Below are 21074 nucleotides of genomic sequence, written 5' to 3'. Positions count from 1 at the left end.
CATATATATAATATGTAATTTTTGGTATTAGTACATGTAGAGTTGAATCATTAAAAATTGATTAATGTTCCAATGTACAGATCTATCACAATGTATTTAACGTCCCCTGGATGGACATGCCTATCTATCTTTGTTTTTGCTATTACAAATAATGCTTCCAGGCTGGTTGTGTTGGCTCACACCTATAATCCCAGCACTTTGGGAGGCTGAGGTAGGAAGATACCTTGAGCCCAGGAGTTTCAGGCCAGCCTGGGAAACATAGTGAGACCCCAGCTCTCGCTCTAAAAAAAAAATGCTCTTGGTAATGGATTAGAGTTGGAGACATCAGTATGAACTTGTTTAGCTTAATACAGATATGGATGGTTACACTTACACATAGAAATATTTATAGATATATATTTTGGTTGGTATATACATATATTTTCTTGCTCTGTCAGCTGAGAGAGCCTGGATGCATTAGTATTAATGAGCACATTTAGAGCTCAGAATTTGGCTTCTAATGTTATTCTCTAATAAAATGAACAGAGTTCTTAGGAGAAATGGCTAATTTTAGGAAAGGGGAAGGAAATATACAAGATGTGCCTAGAGCATCTTGTAGTATTGGAAACTATGGAAGTGTGCCAACTAATAAGCCCACATTGATGGAGATACAGTAGTCCCTGCTTATCCACGGAAGCTATGTTTCAACACCTGCACTGGGTGCCTATAATCATGGATAATAACAAACCCTGTATATACAAAATTTTTTCCTGTGCATACATACATACCTGTGATAAAGTTTAATTTATATATTAGGCACAAGATATTAATAATAACTCATAACAACATAGAACAATTATAATAATATACTATAGTAAGAGTTATGTGAATGTGGTTTCTCTCAAAATATCTTATTGTACTGTAGTCATTTATTTTCATACCATTGTTGACCATGGGTAGCTGAAACCCTGGACAGTGAAACAGTAGGTAAGAGGGAAACTGCTGTCTGTCAGAGAGACATAAGAGCCAATGGAAGGAACTTCCAATGTCCAAAGAGGGAACTCTGAACAACGGAATATTGGATTATAATTGTTGATACTGATATAAATAAATGATTAAATAAATACATGGGAAGAAAGACAAATCTGCCATGCAGAACAATTCCAAATAATTTATGTTGACCCTCCCCCTCAAAGTGGTATATCAGACTCCCTGATTCTTAATTGTGGGCAGCACATAGTAAATTCCTTCCTCAGGCTACAATATGGAAAAGGGAGAAGAGAGTAACTTTACAGTGGAGAAACCTGACAAACACTATCTCAACTACATGATCAAGGCCAACATCAACAGTGATAAGTTGTGTGGATAGCATGATAGTATGATGTCATGAATTGGCATTTGACCTCTGTGGTCTTCCCCTAAAAACCCATAAACCCAGTCTACTCATGAATAAAGCATCAGCAAATCCCTATTGAGAAACTCTAGAAAATACCTGATCAGCATTTCTCCAAACCGTCAAGGTCATAAAAATGAGTGAGAAACTGTCATCATCAAGAGATACCTAAGGATTGAAGGGGAGAAAAAATAACTTTTCCCTCAAATCTTGTAAATTCACAATTGGGACAGATACCTGTGTAAAAAGACAGTTGAACAAGAGAACAAGCAAGTTTCTTAATGCATGCAGTGCACATCGCAAGGGAGAAAAATAAGCAGTGGCTTAACATACTGTCTTCAACAAAGAACAATACATTTAGAAAAGTGTTAGGATAAAGGAAAGCAGTTCCAGGCTTCCAAGGGCAGGAGAATATGGGAAGGTGAATTTACGGGGAAACTCCTGGGGTAAACTCTACTCACAGATTTCTCTGCCACCATCTCTGAGGTGATGTGGGTTATAAAGGAGAATGCGTGCCTTGTTTTTAGGTAGGAAATGGGGAGAAGATAGACCTTTTGTCTTTGTAATTCTGTGTTCTGCTTTTAGTCAGAGGGAAGGCAGAGAGCTCTCCTGCGTCATAATTATCTTTAGCTCAAAGGTCTTTTATATTTTGGGGAGTTAGGCTGGTTCATTCAGTTCCCCACTTTGAAACTTTACTTTCAGAAAGTCTCATGTGTTATGTGCCAGGTTGGTAGCTTTGGAGAGATGGCTGTGAGATAAGTGATTGGCAAAGGGGAAGAAACCAGATTAGAACCAGCAGAAAAGAACAGATTTAAGCATATTGTCTCATATCTTAATGAGTCGGTCTCTTAGTCCTGAGACTAGGTCAGTTTAGGTAAACAGTCGTGTTTTATTTCAAGGGGTGGTGTTAAGGGTGATCTCTTTAATGTTAGGCTTCTATATGGCGTAAGCATACAAATATTTAATAAAAGATGTTTCTATGGAAAAAAGAAAAAGCAAGGTTAATGTTTAGAGCAATCTATAAATGAGTTTCTGAACCTGAGAGCAGCCAGTTGAGAAGATTTATAAATCTTAGGCTCTAAGTGTCTTCAGTTGGAGTGGGGCAGGCAGGTACAATCTGATAGACATTCTTGTTTGTAGTTTAAATACCATAAAGGTTGTCTATATAAAAGCTGTTGTGGTGATTTCAATGATGTCTCTATCAAGTTGTCCAGCGTTAGCTTGCAGAGCTTCAGGAAAAGCCCAATTTTAATTTCAGTGATTTTAAGTTTGAAGGGTGGGAGAAAAATTGGAAATGTTAGTTTGGAAACTCACAGCCTTATATAAGAAAAACTAAAAGAATTCAAGATCTATTCCAGATTGCAGGTAAATGATAAAGTATCAAAAACAATGAACAGGGCTAGAAAGTGATTCCAGGTCAGAAGGGCGGGAGAAAAATTGGAAATGGAAATGTTAGTTTGGAGACTCACAGCCAGACACTAGAAAAAACTAGAAGAATTCAGGATCCATTCCAGACTGCAGGTAAATAATAAAATCTCAAAAACAATGAACAGGGCTAGAATGTAGTAATGGGTGAACTATCATTTCTAAACTATTATTTTTCTGAAAATATTTTTTTCTCTCTCATTTCTATCAAAGAGAATCAATAAGACCCGTTTATTTGTAAAATAAGTTTTTATCTGTTATACTTGGCTTAATTATTCACATAAGTGCAGCAAGAATAGTGATTGACTATGTAAGCTTTTTAAAAATCTGATTTGCTGGAACTCTTCATAAGGAATCTCAGATTAGGCTTAAAAAAATACCTCCTTAGGCTAAGAAGCTCAGGACTCACCCTCAGATTGTACCTATACCTGTAGTATTGGGTAGATGTCTCTCTTCCATAGATTTCCAAAATATACTGATGTTCCTGTCAGGAAGTGACATTCTTTCCCCACCTATAAGGCAACCATTTGAGCCATGTATTCAAGATACAAGGCCAGTTTTTCCAAGGTGCCTTTATTGGCTCCATTAAACTGAGTTTCCTTTAGGGACCTCAGTTCCCGAACACTGTCTGGTCATATCAGAAAATATGACATTCCCATGAAAATTTTGGCAATATAACCAGTGTTTTCAGTTGTGTCCTGTTAAAAGAAGAACGGATTCTTATTGAATGTAAATGCCTGTATTGTCCTAAGAATAAGAATATTCATGAATAGTTTCCAAATATTGGAGGGATCAGATAAGGAAGAAAAGTAAATGTTTCAATTTTGTTTGCAAAACTATACTTTACAAAATTGTCGTAAGCTATAGATAGCGCAAAAGAAGAAAATGTTTTCTTAAATCCGGAAAATAAAAGAATCAATAGTGTCCCAGACAAAAAAGTCGTAAAAATCACAGTCCCTCATCATTTTAGTCCCATGTAATTCAGTCTTAATTCTGTTCCATTTTAGCAATTTTTGGAGTTTAGTTTCCCCTTTAAAGTTCTGGAATTCATACTCAGTCCACTGGTATTTCCTTAAAGTTATCAGATTGGAACCAGCAGAAAAGAACAGATTTAAGCATATTGTCTCTTACCTTACTGAGTCAGTCTCTTAGTCCTGAGACTAGGTTAGTTTAGGTAAACAGTCATGTTTTATTTTAAGGTTATGGGAGATCTCTTTAATGTTAGGCCTCTATATGGTGTAAGCATGCAAATACCTAATAAGAGACATTTCTATGGAGGAAAAAAAGAAAAAGCAAGGTTAATATTTAGAGCAGTCTATAAATTAGTTTCTGAGTCTGGAAAGCAGGTAGTTGAGAAGACTTATGAATCTTAGGTTCTAAGTATCTTCAGTTGGAGTGGGGCAGGCAGAGTACATGTCAGAGTTCTTTTTGTTCTTCCCATATACCTCCCTGAAGACCCACTACTTTAGGATTATAATTGCTTGCAAAAAGCTTTTAGAAAGAGCATCAAAATAAAGCAGTTATGAATGTGGACAACAAGACTTAAAATGGCCATAGTTAAAGATGTGATGGGAGTTCATTATGATAATGATGAAGTTGACAAGGAAATTTGGTTGGTTGTGAGATACAGAAATTTAACATAATCAGAATTATGACAGATAGCATATTAGATTTCTGGGAATCTCATAGTTTTGAAACACATCAATACCATATCCACACAAATAATAACTCAAATGTTAGCATTGCATATTATTTGACAATGTTTCTCACTTAACATGGAGAATAAGCTTAATGGGTTTAATATGTCACTTTCAGATTTCTATGGAGCCCTCTGGAAATCCCAAAATTAGTCGAAGGTCAAAAAGACTTAATTTACAATTTGATTTTGAGAAGTTTGTAAAAAAGATTCAAAACAATCAAAATAGGATCACAGGTCACTGTGAAATAATAGTCATTCTGATTGTGAAATAATATTCATTTAATCAGAGTGATAAGTGCTTCAAAAGCAAACAGGAAGGCAAATAGTTGTAGAAAAACCTTAACTCTTTAACTTAATTTTCTAAAGTAATCAAAGATGCGATAAAGACAATGTGAAGCACAGGGAATCATCTTGATGAAACACAGAATCTCCCCTTCCCCTTCCACTTCTCCTTCTCCTTCTCTTTCTCCCTTTCTTTCTCTCTCCAGTTCACTAAAAAGGTGAAAAAAAATTATTTTCTCTTATCAAGACTATAGGAAAATCTTGTTTTTAAAAAAGACCACATTTTACTTTTGTATCAGTATACTTTAGATATCAAGGCTCCATTTTAAATTTCATAATAAATTAATTCAATTTTTGTTTAACTACACAAGACTTTCTCTTGCTCTCTCTTCTCTTCCCAACTTTCTGTATCCATTTGGTTTTCTCTGTATCATTTCTTTCTTCATTCATTTTTAAACCTTTAAATAACATCTACTTAAAGAAAATCACTCCTTTCCTCAACAAAAACAGATCCTCATATCTTGCTTAACTTTCCTCACCAAAAACCACATCTAGTAGCTTTAATTACATAGAGTTTTAATCCTTAGCAATTTTGAACCAGCATTCTGTAGACTAATACCACTTTATAATATCTTAGAAATACGCGTTTCCTCCAAAGTACAATTTTTAAAGCTTGTTAACAGACTCAGATATCTTTTTCTTTAAGCCAAAAGTAGATAAATTTACATTTATATTTAGCAATTAATATTTAAACATTTTATCTTATTTGAAAATGATCTAGGCTGAGGCAGGTGGATCACCTGAGGTCAGGAGTTTGAGACCAGCCTGACCAACATGGAGAAACCCCATCTCTACTAAAAATACAAAATTACCTGGGCGTGGTGGCGCATGCCTGTAATCCCAGCTACTCAGGGGGCTGAGACAGGAGAATTGCTTGAGCCCTGGAGGCGGAGGTTGCGGTGAGCTGAGATGGCGCCATTGCACTCCAGCCTGGGCAACAAGAGCGAAACTCCATCTCAAACAAAACAACCCCCCCCCACCAAAATAAAAGGAAATCATCTAGATAATATCCAACAACGTTTAATTTAATTTCACAAAACTCTAAGGGTATAGTAACCAAAGAGACTGCAAAACCTATTATGAAATATGTTATTTTAAAAGTACCTGCATAAACTCTTATGCGGCTTTATCTGTTTAATTCACTCATTTTAATAATTATGGTTGGAAAATTTTATGAGAGAAAGCTGGGCATCGTCTCAGGTTATTTTTCTCTTATCCATTTTATAGCATGTGTATGTTAGGAAATTACTATTCAAGCAAGAACCTAAAGTTAATTATATGTTGTCATTTTTATTTCTTATAACTCAGAAGACATCGTTGTTTTTACGAAACTAACTCTATTAAATTAGTCTTATCTGCCCAAGTCATGTGAACCTGAAAAGTATTTGGGTTAGTTTCTATATCTTAGCAGTTTTAAGTAAATTTAATTAATGAGTGCTCATTTGTCTTTAAGCCAATTTTAAATTTCTTCAAAGTATTTACCATATAGAAACAACCTACAACATATATGAAAACATGTATACATAAAAAATACAGACAAAAAAGATATTACAGCTTTTATTTAAAAATGTTCAGCTGTGAGGAAGCAGATGTGGTGGCTCACGCCTGTAATCCCAGCACTTTGGGAAGCCAAGGCAGGTGGATCACAAGGTCAGGAGTTCGAGATCAGTCTGCCCAACATGGTAAAACCCCATCTCTACTAAAAATACAAAAATTAGTGAGGCCTTAATGGGAGGCGTTTGGGTCATGAGGGTGGATCCCTCATGAATGGACTGGTGCTTTTGTCCTCGTAGTAATGACTATCTTTTAGTACCTTGTAGTACGTAGTAATGAGTAATCAAGCTAGTAGAGTTCTCTACTAGCCTCCCTCAGAGAACCCCTGAGAGCTGCTTGTTAGAAAGAGCATAGCACCTTTCCCTTCTCTCCTGCTTTCCTCTCTCACCATATGATCGCTGCACGTGCCTGCTCCCCTTCGCCTTCTGCCAGGGGTGGAAGCAGCCATGAAAACTTCAACAGAAACAGATGCCGGCAACACGTTCTTTATACAGCTTGCAGAACCATGAGCGAAATGAACTTCTTTACAAATGACCCAGCTTCGGGTATTCATTTATAGCAACACAGATAGACTAAGAAACAAATGTAAACCAAAATTCTGTACCAAAGTTACATATTACAAATGACTCAAGACCAAAATTACAACCATGCATGAGACTAAACCCAAGAAGCACTTTATGGCTTTAATCAAAGTCTCAAAGACGGAACAGAAGATGCAGCCCTTCCAAGATAGACACCTCTCCCAAAAGACAGGCAGGAGGAAGAAAGGTCCAATAACATGTGTGCTACCAAGAGATGCAAAGACAAAAAGAGACAGTAGTCACTAAGACAAACAGAAAAACAAAAGCCATCCATGGGGTGTGTTTGGGGGTTTGCTAATAATAAACCTCTTTATGACTTAAAACCATACATGTAAGAATTACATTCCAAAGAGGGTAGGATGAAAAAGATGCAGTCCTCCTCAAGATCCGTTTTCTCCCAATGGCAGCCTAAGAAAGCAAAGACCCTCATTGTTAACAAGGCAATAAATGTTGAGACAATTAAGGGAAGGTTCCTTGAGAGCTGGTATGGTTGGACAAACGTGTTTTAGATGCTTGGCCAACTGGATAGCTGCTGCCTGATAGAAATCTGACAACTTGTGCCCGCTGGGGCTAGTGGAGACCAGAGAGAAAAACCTTGCTTGTTACAAAAGCCAAGCTCTCAAAACATACAAGATGGAAGGGAGAATCTTCTTATGATTTTCCTTTTTATGACAAACCACACACACGCAGAAAAAACAGACAAGGAAAACAAAGGCCTTTTCTGGGTTGCTAAAGGTCAATCATCAATATGTACCCAAACCAAATCTACAAGAGTCACAAATTGAAAGAACGATTTTTTTCTTTTTTTGATTTCAAAATTTTTTTCTTGCCAATCTGAATTTGGAAAGGAAGGAACAAGGAAAAATTTTTACCTTCCTCTCTTGACGAGGCATTACAGGTAGAGAGTTGGGAAAGCTGCCTTTGTAAGAATTATCTTTTTCTACCAGCTTCTGCCTGTTCTGTTCTCTCGGGATTGTATCTTCAGATCCCCGAGTGAGTGAAGTAGCCCAGAATATCCTGCCAACTATGCCAAAATGAAGGGGAGAAAAAAACATTTTCCTCTAGCCTCTTAAGTTCATAATTTGAAACAACTCCTATAACAAAAGACAAATTAACAAGAGACAGCAAGTTTATTAACACATGCAGTGCACATTTTAAGGCTGAAAAAGTAACTGCAGGTAGTGGCTTAAAACTCTGGTTTTCCCAGCACTTTGGGAGGCCGAGGTGGATGGATCACCTGAGGTCAGGAGTTTGAGACCAGTCTGACCAATATGATGAAACCTCAGCTACTCGGGAGGCCAAGACAGGAGAATCGCTTGAACCTGGGAGGTGGAGGTTGCAGTGAGCCGAAATTGTGCCATTGCACTCCAGCCTAAGCAACAAGAGTGAAACTCCGCCTCAAAAACAAAAAAGAAAACAACCACCGCCAACAAAAACCCTCTGGTTTATATTATTATCTTCAACAAAGAACAATTAATTTTTGAGAAGTGATAGGACAAAGGAAAGCAATCCCAGGCTTCCAAGGGTGGGAAAATGTGGGAAGGTAAATGTTTGGGGAAGCTACTGGGGCAAAGTCTGCTTGCAGATTCCTCTGTTGCCATATCTGAGCTGACATGGGTTGTAAAGGAGAATTTATATCCTGTTTTTAGGCAGGAAAGAGGGGGAGGATAGAAAGACCTTTTGTTTTTATAATTCTCTGACCTACTCAGTGTAATATGGTATCCCAGATGGGATCCTAGAACAGAAAAGGGCATTACATAAAAACTAAGGAAGTCTGAATAAATTATGGACTTTAGTTCATAACAGTGTATCAATATTGGTCCATTAATTTTAGCAAATGTACCATACTAACGTAAGATATTGTTCTATCTTTGCAGCTTTACTGTAAATCTAAAACTCATAAAATGTTTACTAAATATAATAATTCTGCTTACATTCTTATACACATGTGTCTTTAACTGCAGCTGTAGGAAAAATTCATTTTAAAAATACTGTTTTTTAAAACTCATAATTATATGCATTTTGGAGGTACAGGAAAAATTATTGAAAATTGAATTGTGGGATCCAAAGGTACATGTATTTTAAACTTTTTTTTGTGCTTTAAGTTTTATTCTGCAAGGCTGTTACACAGCTAAGCTTTGCCTCAGGATGTAGAAGAAACACACGTTTATTTATTTATTGCATACAGTGCTTGCTTAGCATTTTAAACATTAAAACATGAGTTCTGGGCCAGGTGTGATGGTTCATGCCTGTGATTTCAGTGCTTTGGGAGGCTCAGGTAGGTGGATTGCTTGAGGCCAAGAGTGTACAACCAGCCTTGGTAGTCTAACAGTAACCCCTCCCTATAAAAAATAAAAAGAAAAGATTAACTGGGCATGGTGATATGCATCTGTAACTAGAGAGACTGAGGCAGAAGGATTACTTGAGCCCAAAAGTTTGGGATTACATTGAACTATAACTATGTCACTGCACTCAAGCCTGGGTGACAGAGTGAGACCCTGTCTCGAAATAATAAAATAAATAATATATAAGTAAAGTAAAATATAAAATAAATAACAAGTAAAAGAAAACACAAAATAATAAAATAAAAGAAAGTAAAACATGGAATAATAAGTAAAATAAGCCTACCCATGAATTATGGTACCTTGTAGAGTGCTACTGTATTAAGATCCTTTAGACTTGATTCCATTTCAAATTCTCTGTGGCACAAATTTGCATATGATTTTTTTTTGTGTGCGTGTGTGTGTGTGTGTGTGTATATGTATGTTACTAGCTTTTTAAATAAATAAGACTTTTTTTTTTAAAGTGTAGGTTTACAGACAATTGAGCCAAAAGTACGGAGAATATGTATGTAGCTCTTCACCTTTTTTCACTCTCATTTCCAGTATTATTAACATCTTGCTTTAATTAATGTGGTACATTTGTTAGAATTGATGAGCCAGAATTTATACGTTATTATTAACTAAAATACATCATTTACATTAGGGCTCACTTTTTGTCTTGCACATTCTATGGGTTTGGACAAATATATAGCACATGTATTCACCATTACAGTACAGAATAGTACCACTGCTCTAAAAATTTCATGTGCTCTACCTGTTCATCCCTTCCTTTCTAACCACAAACTCTTAGCACCCACTGATCTTTTTATTGTCTCCATAGTTTTGCCTTTTCCAGAAGGTCATATGATTCCTATCATATGTAGCTTTTTAGATTGACTCCTTCCACTTAGCAATATACATTTAAGTTTTTTTCCTTGTCTTTTTTTGTCGCTTGATAGTTCACTTAGTACTTTTTAGCACCAACTACTTCCTAACAACAGATACTATTCCATTGTCTGGATGTACCACAGTTTTGTTTATCCATTCACCTGTTAAAGAACATCTTGTTTGTTCCCAAGTTTTGGCAATTAGGAGTAAAGTTGCTATAAACATTAGTGTGGTGGTAATGCATGGAAGGAAAGGAAGTGTTCTATAGTCCTGTGATTAGATCATAGTTTTTTGATTTGCTCTTAGTGACCGTGTGTCCCTAGGATGTGATCTTTACAGGTTCTTCTCAGTTTTGTTTTATTTACCCCCTGGATGAGACAAGAAGGCTAGTGGCGGCTGGCATTGCATATTTGCCTTCCACCAAATCTGTTAGGCTCTGGTAAGATAGTTTCTCTTGAAGACATTCATTGTTTCGAGGAACAGAATGCTCTGGGCGTATTTCACATAGGCTACCTTTTTTTCTTCTTTAAAAAAGAGACTGGATTTTGCTATGTTGCCCAGGCTAGTCACCTTCATCCTGGAGGTGAAACTCACAAAAGTTTAGGGGCCTCCTCTAAGACTGGGTCCCCGTGGCAATTTTAACTCTCAAACTTTTCCAAACTGAGCCTCCAGCTATCCTTTAATCACAGTTTAGGTTTTCCAGTACCAAACTGGTTTCCAAGGAGGTTTCTGCTCCTGGGCTGCTTCTCTAATAAATTATAATCCTTTCTATCTGCCTTATGTGTCCCTTCCGTTTTGGGGCCCTGTGACCTCAATTATCTCATAGATCTTAGGAAGAGTTGTTGATTTTCAGTTTGTTTTTACTTTTTGTTGTGAGGATGGAGTGATGATTCACAAGCTCCTTACATGACAGACCAGAAATCAGATTTACATGTGTATTTTAAAGATATTCAGTTTTCTCTCTTTTTTTTTTTTGTTAATTTGAAGTCATTAATTTAGTTTGTTGAGAGTACTTCTTAAGTATCATTAATTTATTAACACTGAACTGTTTTACCATGTAATGAATAAATTTCTGGTTTGCCGTAATTTCTCTTCAGTTATGAAATCTATCACCTTTGTTTTTTGATCAGATTTTCTAACAGTGTTTTCCATGGATTTTCTAATGCTTTAATTAACAAGTAAGGTATAAATGACTCCTCTTTCTACTCTGGCTGTAAGAGGATGACCCATTGGGATGTGTACAGAAGGGAATTATTTCCTAATTGAACACTATCTTTTGTGACTCATGTCCTCATTCTCCATTAGTAAGAGGTATCTGAAGGCTCCCTGAGTGTCAAAGATGCAGACTGAGTGGGTGAGAATCTACATTAGAAGCTCTCATGAGGTTGTGTTTTTCTGGTTACATTTGATGGCTATTTAAACCTTCATTTTTGTTAAGTATCTTGATACAGTATATGATGTAAGAGACTCTTTTACCCTGGGGAGGAGAGTACGTGCTCTTTTGTGATTGGCTAACATGAAGACCTAGATCCATTCTTCCTTCTTCCTTAATTTAACACATTTATCAAATAATCTCCTGTATGCCAGACAAGATCCTAGATATGGGAATCTAGATAGATATAGGTGTAGTCTTTAACCAAGAGGGTTATTTCTGATCCAGTGCTTTAGTGCATTGCACATAATAATGCTCATTAATGTCTTTTTGCATGAATGACTGGCAGTCAGTAGATTTGTTCTTCTGCTACCATTCTGTGTCGTGGGATTTGACTTTTCTATGCATTTGTGTCTTTGTTTATAAAATGAAGTTGTTAATATTTGGATTGTTTTGCCTCACAGATTTATATGAACCATTCATTCATTTATTCAACATAGGCATGGACTCTGTTTGATATTCATATAAGACATAGCAGAGAATCGGGTGAGAAGAACAACAGAAAAACAGACCTGTACACAGATAATTTAGAATGTTATATGTAGATGCTCTAATAGAGCATATGGACAGTGTACTCTGTTGGTATATTAAGATAAAAGTGCTGATTTTGCATGAAATATATGAGGAAGTCTTCTTAGAAGTAACAGTTAAACTGCATTGAAAAAGAAGAGATAGGGAAGGGGTAGGGGAAAACTTTGCCAGCAGAGGGAAAAACATTTGCAAAGCTATCTAAGTATGAAATGTCTTGGAGGGTTTAGGGAAGCACTGGGACTTTCGGTGTGGCCTTTGAGGCTGAATGGTGGAATTCCAGTTGTAGAGATAAGGTCTTTTGAAGTTGCTAAACAAGAAAATAGCTGGCCTGCTTTGTCCATATGCTAACTAACTGCTATGTAAAGAATGCCCTTGGGATAGAAGGAAGCTAGAGCTAGATAGGAGGGTTTTGTCATTATTGAGGGTCTAAGTCAGGGCAGAGATGACAGCTTCAGAGGAAGGGCAGATTGCACAGATATTTTTTAGAGGTTTGAGCAGTTTGACGATTCTTTGGAAGGAGAAAAAAGTGGGAACTCAAGGGTAATCCTGCAGGTTGAGTACTAGGTAGTGGTAGATGCTGACACCAATGAAAGCAGACCTTTCATACAGGGAGTGGGATATTTGGGTGAAGGGAAATTGATGGCCTCACTTTAAAAAAGCTGGGTTTGAGATGCTTGCAGAGCATCTGGACAGAGCTGCCTAGAACTGCCAGTAGAACTGTCTACTGTGTTGGAAATGTTCTGTGTCCCCTGTCTGTTATGGCAGCCACTAGCCACATGTGGCTGTCCAGCACTGAAGTAGAACTTACACAACTAAGGAACTGAATTTTACATTTTCTTTAGTTTCAATCAATTAAAATTTAAATAGCTACTTGTGGCTAATGGCTACCATTTTGGACAGTACACGTCTGGTAGATATTGGTTGGAAATACTGCTCTGGAAAGAGCGCTAGAGGTGGAGTGATTAGCCTCCCTGGGACTGGGAGATTTCCTAGGAGGCTGAAATTTCAGTGCTAAAACTGACAAAGTCCCAGACAAAGCATGATTATTATTAACCCTAGCTAGAGGTGTTACTGGCCTGTAGCTAAGAACTTTAGTCGTCACATTTCTAAAACCACTAAGTCTACTCAGCTGCCTATTGGGCTGGCTATGTCATGATTTGCAGCTTGGAAAGAAAACTCCTTTTCTTGGCATTGAGGAGTTAGAAAACAGAAAACCAGCATGATTCTTGAAACACGTGCTCTGCCTGATACTCTCCTTGTTTTCTCCACCATCTTCCTTTATTGTTAGGTTACAGCCCACTTTGGCTGCACATTGGAATTACCTGAGGCTCTCACTTCTAAATGTGTGTGTGTGTGTGTGTGTGGTGTGTGTGTGTGTGTGTGTGTGTGTGTGTGTGTGTGTGTATCTATCTATCTATCTGTCTATCTATCTATCTTATCTATCTATCCGGATGGCCAGGCTATATCCCAGACTAGTTAAATCATAATCTTGAAGCAGGAGGGGCGAGGCATCTGTGTGATTTAAAAGCCCCACAGGTGATTTTAATGTGTAGCTAGGATTGACAAGTACAGCTCTCAGAAGTGCTTTTACTTCTTTGCCACCTTAGTTTACTGCAATACACTGTTTGCAGTTGATCTTCAGCCCCCCTTTCCCCTCCCTTTATTTGGTGGAGGATAGAAGTACCCTGGAAAATTTCCCTGTCTGCCATGCAGAACAAAAGTCAGCCTGAGGCTAAGGGCATTAGGGAACAGCTTAACTTCTTTTGTCATGAACACAGCATTTGATGTACTTTGCTGTATCAGTAATAATAACCATGGCTAACATGTTTTGAACAGTTAATATGCCCAAATACTCTTATATATGTTAACTCATTTACTTTAATAACAACACTGTGAGAGATGTATAATTATTATTTATATTTTTCAGATGAGGAACCTGAGACTCAAGAGAGATTAACTAATTTGCCCAAGGTTCCCTAGCCAGTAAGTGCTCAGGCTGTTATTAGGATGCACTTTTTTTTTTTTGTTTTTTTTTTTTTTTTTTGAGAGTCTTGCTCTGTTACCCAGGCCGGAGTGCAGTGGCATGATCTTGGCTCACTGCATTCTCCATCCCCTGGGTTTGAGCAGTTCTTCTGCCTCAGCCTCCCAAATACTGGGACTGCAGGCGCATGCCACCATGCCTGGCTAATTTTTTTGTATTTTTAGTAGAGACAGGGTTTCACCATGTTAGCCAGGATGGTCTTGATCTCCTGACCTCGAGATGCACCTGTCTCGGCCTCCCAAAGTGCTGGGATTACAGGCGTGAGCCATGGTGCCTGGCCTAGGATGCACTTTTTAATTACTGTCCTATATGACCTTATAGTATAGTGAAATATACTATACCTGTAAATCTGAGAGATGAAGTCTTCTCAAGCTCTCAAGCTGCAGGTGTCTTTCATATACTGAGAATTGGTCATATGCATCTGTTTTTATTTTGGTTTTTGTTTGTTTGTTTTTGAGACAGAGTCTTGCTCTGTTACCCAAGCTGGAGTGCAGTGGTATGATCTCGGCTCACTGCAACCTCCAACTCCTGAATTCATGTGATCCTCCTGTCTCAAGCCTCCCAAGTAGCTAGGATTATATTTAGCTCTTGCGTGTGTGTGGTGGGGTTGATGAAGAGCTTGTGTGCAGAGGGCTTCATTCTAGGTCAGTCAGATTTTTTTCTGGGAATACGGGCATGTGCTGCCACGCCTGGCTCATGTTATTGTCTTTTTAGTAGAGACAGGGTTTCACCATGTTGGCCAGGCAGGTTTTGAACCCCTGACCTCAAGTGATCCCACCTACCTATGCCTCTCAAGTGTTGGGATCACAGGCATGAGTCACCACACCTGGTCAGATTCTAGCATTGGCAAATTCAGGATTTGGAGGATGTCTCTGATGGAATCACTTGAGCCGTGCAAGTTCACTTTTTAAAATTTTCATACTGTAAACCAGTTCTGAACCAAGAAGGTGGCTTCCTCTGCAACCACTTACCATTGCCAAAAAGGAAGGAGATGAATAATATAGATCGCTTCAGGTTTTGCCAGTTTTACTGAGGATGGGTTTATGTGTCCATTGTGATACATACGTGTGTGTGTGTGTGTGTGTGTGTGTGTGTGTGTGTGTGTGTAAGTGTTGTTTGCGGTAGTGAGTTTGATTTTGTTAGCAAGGGGTTGAGTTCGTCTCATACTTTCCCTTTCCTTTCCTTGTACCTTAAATAGTTATAAGAGAGCATATTTTCTGTGATTTTCATTAAAATATGATAGTTCAAGTGTTGTTAATTAACTCTTTTCATGTAATTGAGAGCCTACAATGTTTCATCTGTGTTCTATTGGTGATATAATGGAAGAATAGTATTGGCATTTTAAAAAAGGCTTCAAAACCATTATCTAATGTTTTAAATAGAAAAAATTTTTCTTTTTTTTTTTTAGAAGAAAGAAAGAAAGAAAGAGAAAGAATAAAAAAAAATGAAGGAGAGGAAGAAAGAGGAAGAGGGAGAGAGAACAGGGGTGTTGCTTTATTGCCCGGGCTAGAATGCAGTCTAAAAATGGGTATACCTATAATTGTGTTTAATAATAGAGACATGAAAAAAAATGAGGGAAGAAAATAACTAACAAGCAGCCAACCAATATTTCATTTAAACCTGTAAATAGGTGTGATGTGGTACTGATAAAAGTGTATATTTTGTGTATTTAAAGTGGAGAGTTCTATAAATGTTAATTAAGTCTACTTGTTCCGGATCTGAGTTCAAGTCCTGGATATTGTTGTTAACTTTCTGTCTCATTGATCTGTCTAATATTGATGTTGAAGTCTCCCAGTATTATTGTGTGGGAGTCCAAGTCTCTTTATAAGTCTTATATATCTGGGTATTCCTGTATTGGGTGCGTATATATTTAGGATCTTTAGCTCTTCTTGTTACATTGATCCTTTTGTCATTATGTAATATCCTTCTATGCTGCTTTTGATCTTTGTTGCTTTAAAGTCTATTTTATCAGCAAAAATTGCAACTCCTGCTTTCTATTTATTTATTTATTTTTGCTCTCCATTTGGTTGGTAAATCTTTCTCCATCCCTTTGTTTTGAGTCTTTGTGTATCCTTGCATGTGAAATGGGTCTGAATGTAGCATACCAATGGGTCTTGGCTTTTTTTGCCTGTCTGTGTCTTTGGATTAGGGGATTTAGTCGATTTAAATTTAGAATTAATAATAATATATGTGAGTTTGACACTGCCATTTAATGTTAGCTGGCTGTTTTGCCCATTAGTTGATATAAGTTCTTAATTATGTTGATGTTCTTTATTTTTTGGTATTTTTTAGAAAGGCTGATACTGGTTGTTCCTTTCTATTTGTAGTGGTTCTTTCAGAAGCTCTTGTAAAGCAGGCCTGGTGGTGATGAAATCTCTGAGTGCTTGCTTGTTCACAAAAGATTTTATTTTTCCTTTGCTTATGAAGCTTAGTTTGGCTGGATGTAAAATTCTGTGTTGAAAGTTCTTTTCTTTAAGTATGTTGAATATTGGCCCTCACTCTCTTCTGGCTTGTAGGGTTTCTGCTGAGAGATCTGCTGTGTGTCTGATAGGCTTCCCTTTATGGATAACCTGACCTTTCTTTCTGGCTGCCCTCAGTATTTTCTCTTTCATTTCAACCCTGGTGAATCTGGCGATTATGTGCCTTGAGGTTGGTCTTCTTGAGAAGTATCTTTGTGGTGGTCTCTGTATTACCTGGAGTTGAATATTGTCCTGCCTTGCTAGGTTGGGAAAATTTTCCTGAATAATATCCTGAAGCATATTTTCCAGCTTGGATTGATTTTCTTTGTCACATTCAGGTACACCTATCAAACTTAGATTAGGTCTTTTCACATAGTCCCATATTTCTTGGAGACTTTGCTCGTTCCTTTTTATCCTTTTTTCTCTAATCTTGTCTTCTCATTTTATTTCATTAAGTTGGTCTTCGACCTCTGATATCTTTTCTTCTGCTTGATCAATTCGGCTGCTAAAACTTGTGCATACTTCGCAAAGTTCTCGTGTTGTGTTTTTCAGCTGCATTAATTCACTTATATTCCTCTCTAATTTGTGTATTCTTGCTAACATTTCGTCAAACCTTATTTCTTTGCATTAGGTTAGAACAAGTTCTTTTAATTCCCAGAAGTTTCTTATCATCCACCTTTTAGAGCCTGCTTCTGTTAATGGAACACGGTCTTTCTCCATCAGGCCTTGTTCTGTTGCTGATGAGGAACTGTGATCCCCTGTAGAGGGAGAGGCGTTCTTATTTTGGGTGTTCTCAGTCTTTTTAGGCTGGTTTCTTCCCTTCGTTATAGATTTATCCATCTGTGGTCTTTATAATTACCGTCTTTGTAGTTGGGTTTCTGAATGGACGTCCAACTTGTTGATTCCCGGCGCTAAAATCTGAGCAACCCACTGCGCCGTCCAAAACAGCGGCGTTAAGATTGATGGTGCTTTTCTGACTGCACGAAGAACTGCCGCACCAAGGCAGTGGCAAAACTGCCTCGCCAGCCACAAGAGTCACGCTGGCGACCCGTGGGGCTCCTCCGCTGGGAATCTCCTGGTACGTGAGCAACAAAAATTCATCTGAAAGTGTGGCGTCCTCTCGTTCTCTGCGCTTTCACTGGGAGCTACAATCCCGAGCTGCTAGTGATCAGCCATCTTGGATCTCTCTGAAAAAATTTCTTAATATCAACATGAGATCATGGTTTTATAAGTCTTTATTGTTCGCTTTGTATGTCTACAAAGTAGGTCACCAATAATAGAATATTAAATCAATTTTGGTTTTTCAACTTTATAGATACTTTTAAATGTCAAGTGACCTAAAATCAAAGTCTCTTAATAAAAATCAGAATCTCTTAATAAAGTATTTATATATCTATTTTTTGAAACAATATAATGATAAGATATGGGACCACAGACTACCCAGCAGTGGTGTAGTTAGTATTTTTAGAAGTTCTTATTAGTTCTTGTTTCTTTCTGTTAAAAAGATAGGGACACGTTTCATTTGTTTTTCAGCTCCAGAGAATTTAGTTTATACTTAGCTCTTGGGGTGTGTGTGGTGGGGGCTGATGAAGAGCTGGTGTGCAGAGGGCTTCATTCTAGGTCAGTCAAATCTTTTTCTGTTGAAATTTTTTTTTTTTTTTTTTTTTTGAGACAGAGTCTTGCTCTGTTGCCCAGGTTGGAGTGCAGTGGTGCATTCTCCACTCACTGCAGCCTCTCCTTCCTGGGTTCACACAATTATCCTGCCTTAGCCTCCTAAGTATCTGGAACTACAGGTGAATGCCTCCACGTCTGGCTAATTTTTGTACTTTCAGTAGAGACAGGGTTCTGCCTTGTTGGCCAGGCTGGTCTTGAACTCCTGACCTCAAGTGATCTGCTCACCTTAGTCTCCCAAAGTTCTGGGAATACAGGTGTGACCTGCCACGCCCAGCCTGTAAATGTAATTATTTTCAGAAAAACTATATCTTTACGTGTACACATTCACCTATTTTAGGGGCTAATTCTCAAGGATTCTTTTGGAATGTGGCTTCAAAAAATTGTCCATTGATTCTTGTTTGATTGGTCCTGGTATACTAGTACAACTTCCGGACATTGATGGTATAATCTCATAAATATTTGCCAGTTTGAATTAGGATTTTAGGACTTTGGTACCACCATCACAGTAGCTGTTCTGAACCCTTTCAGTCACCACAGGAGAAAACAAGGCATGTGCTTTACCATATTAATTGTCTGTTTCTGGGGTGTTCTTTGTCCCAGTGGATAGAATCATACATTTCTAGAATTAAGGACCAGATTATCGGGGATGTTCTTGCAGCCACTGGTTTCAGATTTTTTATTTCTGTTTCTAGATTATGCATAGAAATAGGAAACTCTGGTCTTTTTTTTTTTTTTTTTTTTAAAGAAAAACTGGTTTTTGTTTTTTTGTAGATAAATCCATAAAGATGAATGTTCATATTGTGACCAGCCTGGGCAATATAGCAAGACCCTATCTCTACAAGAAATTTAAAAAATTTAGCTGGGCATGGTAGCATGTGCCTATGGCTCCAGCTGCTCAGGAGGCTGAGGTATATTGTTTGAGACAAGGAGTTTGAAACTGCAGTGAGCTGTGATGGCGCCAGTGCACTCCAGCCTAAGTGACAGAACACAACCTTGTCTCTTAAAAAAAAAAAAAAAAAAAGAAATCAACCTGATGATTCACTGAGTTTCTGGTGCCAGTCAAGCTGCTGGCCCTGGGGCGAGCTGCAATTTTAGACTTCCTGCAGCTGTTCTGCTCTGTCATTGATCTTAGGTGATTCTTTTCTTCTCATATAATGTGTTGAAAACTTTATATTCTCAACTGTGAGGATACCTGGAAGTGATGCTTTGTTTAAAGATGAATGTGGGGATTTAGTTTTGTTTTTTTTTTTTTTTTTTTTTTTTTTTTTGGGCAATAAAGGATTTTTAAGTACACAACTTTCCTCCCTATTTAGTGGGTAATGTTTCCAAACAGTTTAACATATCTTCCTCATTTAGTGAAATGAGTCTGAATTTCTGGTCATGACTTGATGACTGACAATCTCATCTGAAAATAGTTGTTCTTAGATGAATCCTTCACAAATTTTTTGCTTTGTGAATAAAGCAGACGTGTGACCTTGAGTCGAATGTGCAAACCTGCTCTACTTTCTGGAAGCTGATTTTCTAAATACAACTCATTATAGTATCACAGACTAATAGTGCTGGGTGGAACTTCAGGAAACACCTGCCTAAATCCTTTCACATGACTAAGTGCTGAGCATCAGAAAGGAAAAGAGCCTTGTCATATGTCACCTCTGCTGGCTCATGGATGTTGCTAATGACCTAGGGAGAACTGAAATTTAGCTTCATGGGCTCATGTCTGCTTTTTCTTCCTGACTCTTAAAAATAGTAGGCTGGCTGGGTTTGGTGGCTCACACCTGTAATCACATTTTGAGAGGCCAAGGTAGGAGGATCACTTGAGCCCAGGAGTTTTGAGACCTACCTGGGCAACATAGTGAGACCCTGCCAGTACAAAATAAAAAGAAAAGCAGAAGCCCCTTTTCTGCAGCCTCTTCCCTACCCTGCTTCAACCTAGTAAGAAGACAGTGGGGGTTAGTTGGGTTCCCAGGCTTCCTGCAGTAAACTTTTGACAATGTTGTAATTTTGCTTTCCTTTTTTCTTTTAGCAATAGGCGAATATGAAGACCTTAGAGCAGAGAACCAGAAAACAAAGGAGAAGGTTTGTACTTACCCTTTTTCTCCCCTTTCTTACATGTGTAAAAGCCTAGGCCTCATAGTGCATTGTTCAGTCACCAATTTCAGTTAAATGTGAATGAGGGTTCTTTTTTTTTTTTCTTCCCTTTTCTCTTGCATGTGTGCTTCAAGCTAATACTAACTCCAGGCTCCAGATGGTAAAGAATAGCGGGCATGCCACAGTGGGTGCAGCTCTGGAAGATTAACTACATGGCTAAATGTGCATCAAGGCACCAGGCCAAGCAACTCAAGTCCCGAGGAATTGTACTTTTCCCCCAACAGTCAGATTTGGGATTCTGTCAGTGGAATTGAAGGCTTGATACATGTACTTTGGGGACCTAGACACATTGGGCCCTGGAGGAAACTCTTTGGAATTAGTCATATTTGACACCAATACTTCCATAAACCTTTTGTATGTTTGCTTCCTCTATCGCTATGAATAATACACTGGAAGTTGAAAAGCATCCCATGTGAAGGTGGGGAAGTGTGATGAATATTTTCAAGGGCTCTTTCAGTTTTGTTTTATCTGTTAAATAATTGAATTCTACTTACTTTACAAACTGTATCCTTATCACTTAAATATCTAAGATTTGTGAATGCTTGCTAATATATATAGCTAATACTATACATATACATACATATATACATGTGTATGTGTATGTATA

General features: G+C 37.8%; 1 protein-coding gene across 6 annotated transcripts in view; it reads left to right on the top strand.

The window, feature by feature from the left end:
* Positions 1-21074, top strand: part of SHTN1 (shootin 1) — a 124887-nt gene that overhangs the window by 5706 nt on the left and 98107 nt on the right. For 4 of the 6 annotated variants that reach the window (XM_032281770.1, XM_032281765.1, XM_032281768.1 and 1 more), the window contains exon 2: positions 20343-20395. In XM_032281770.1, coding sequence (XP_032137661.1) covers positions 20343-20395 — 53 coding nt within the window. Of the gene's footprint in view, positions 1-14072; positions 14129-20342; positions 20396-21074 lie in introns of all 6 variants that reach the window. The other 2 variants (XM_032281766.1, XM_032281767.1) reach the window with 1 other exon arrangement.

The sequence above is a fragment of the Sapajus apella genome, unplaced genomic scaffold, assembly GCF_009761245.1.
Source record: "Sapajus apella isolate SASKATOON/1434 unplaced genomic scaffold, GSC_monkey_1.0 scaffold13, whole genome shotgun sequence".
Classification (NCBI taxonomy): domain Eukaryota; kingdom Metazoa; phylum Chordata; class Mammalia; order Primates; family Cebidae; genus Sapajus; species Sapajus apella.
The sequence above is the reverse complement of the archived record's forward strand: the minus strand, read 5'-3'. Positions and strand labels throughout refer to the sequence as shown.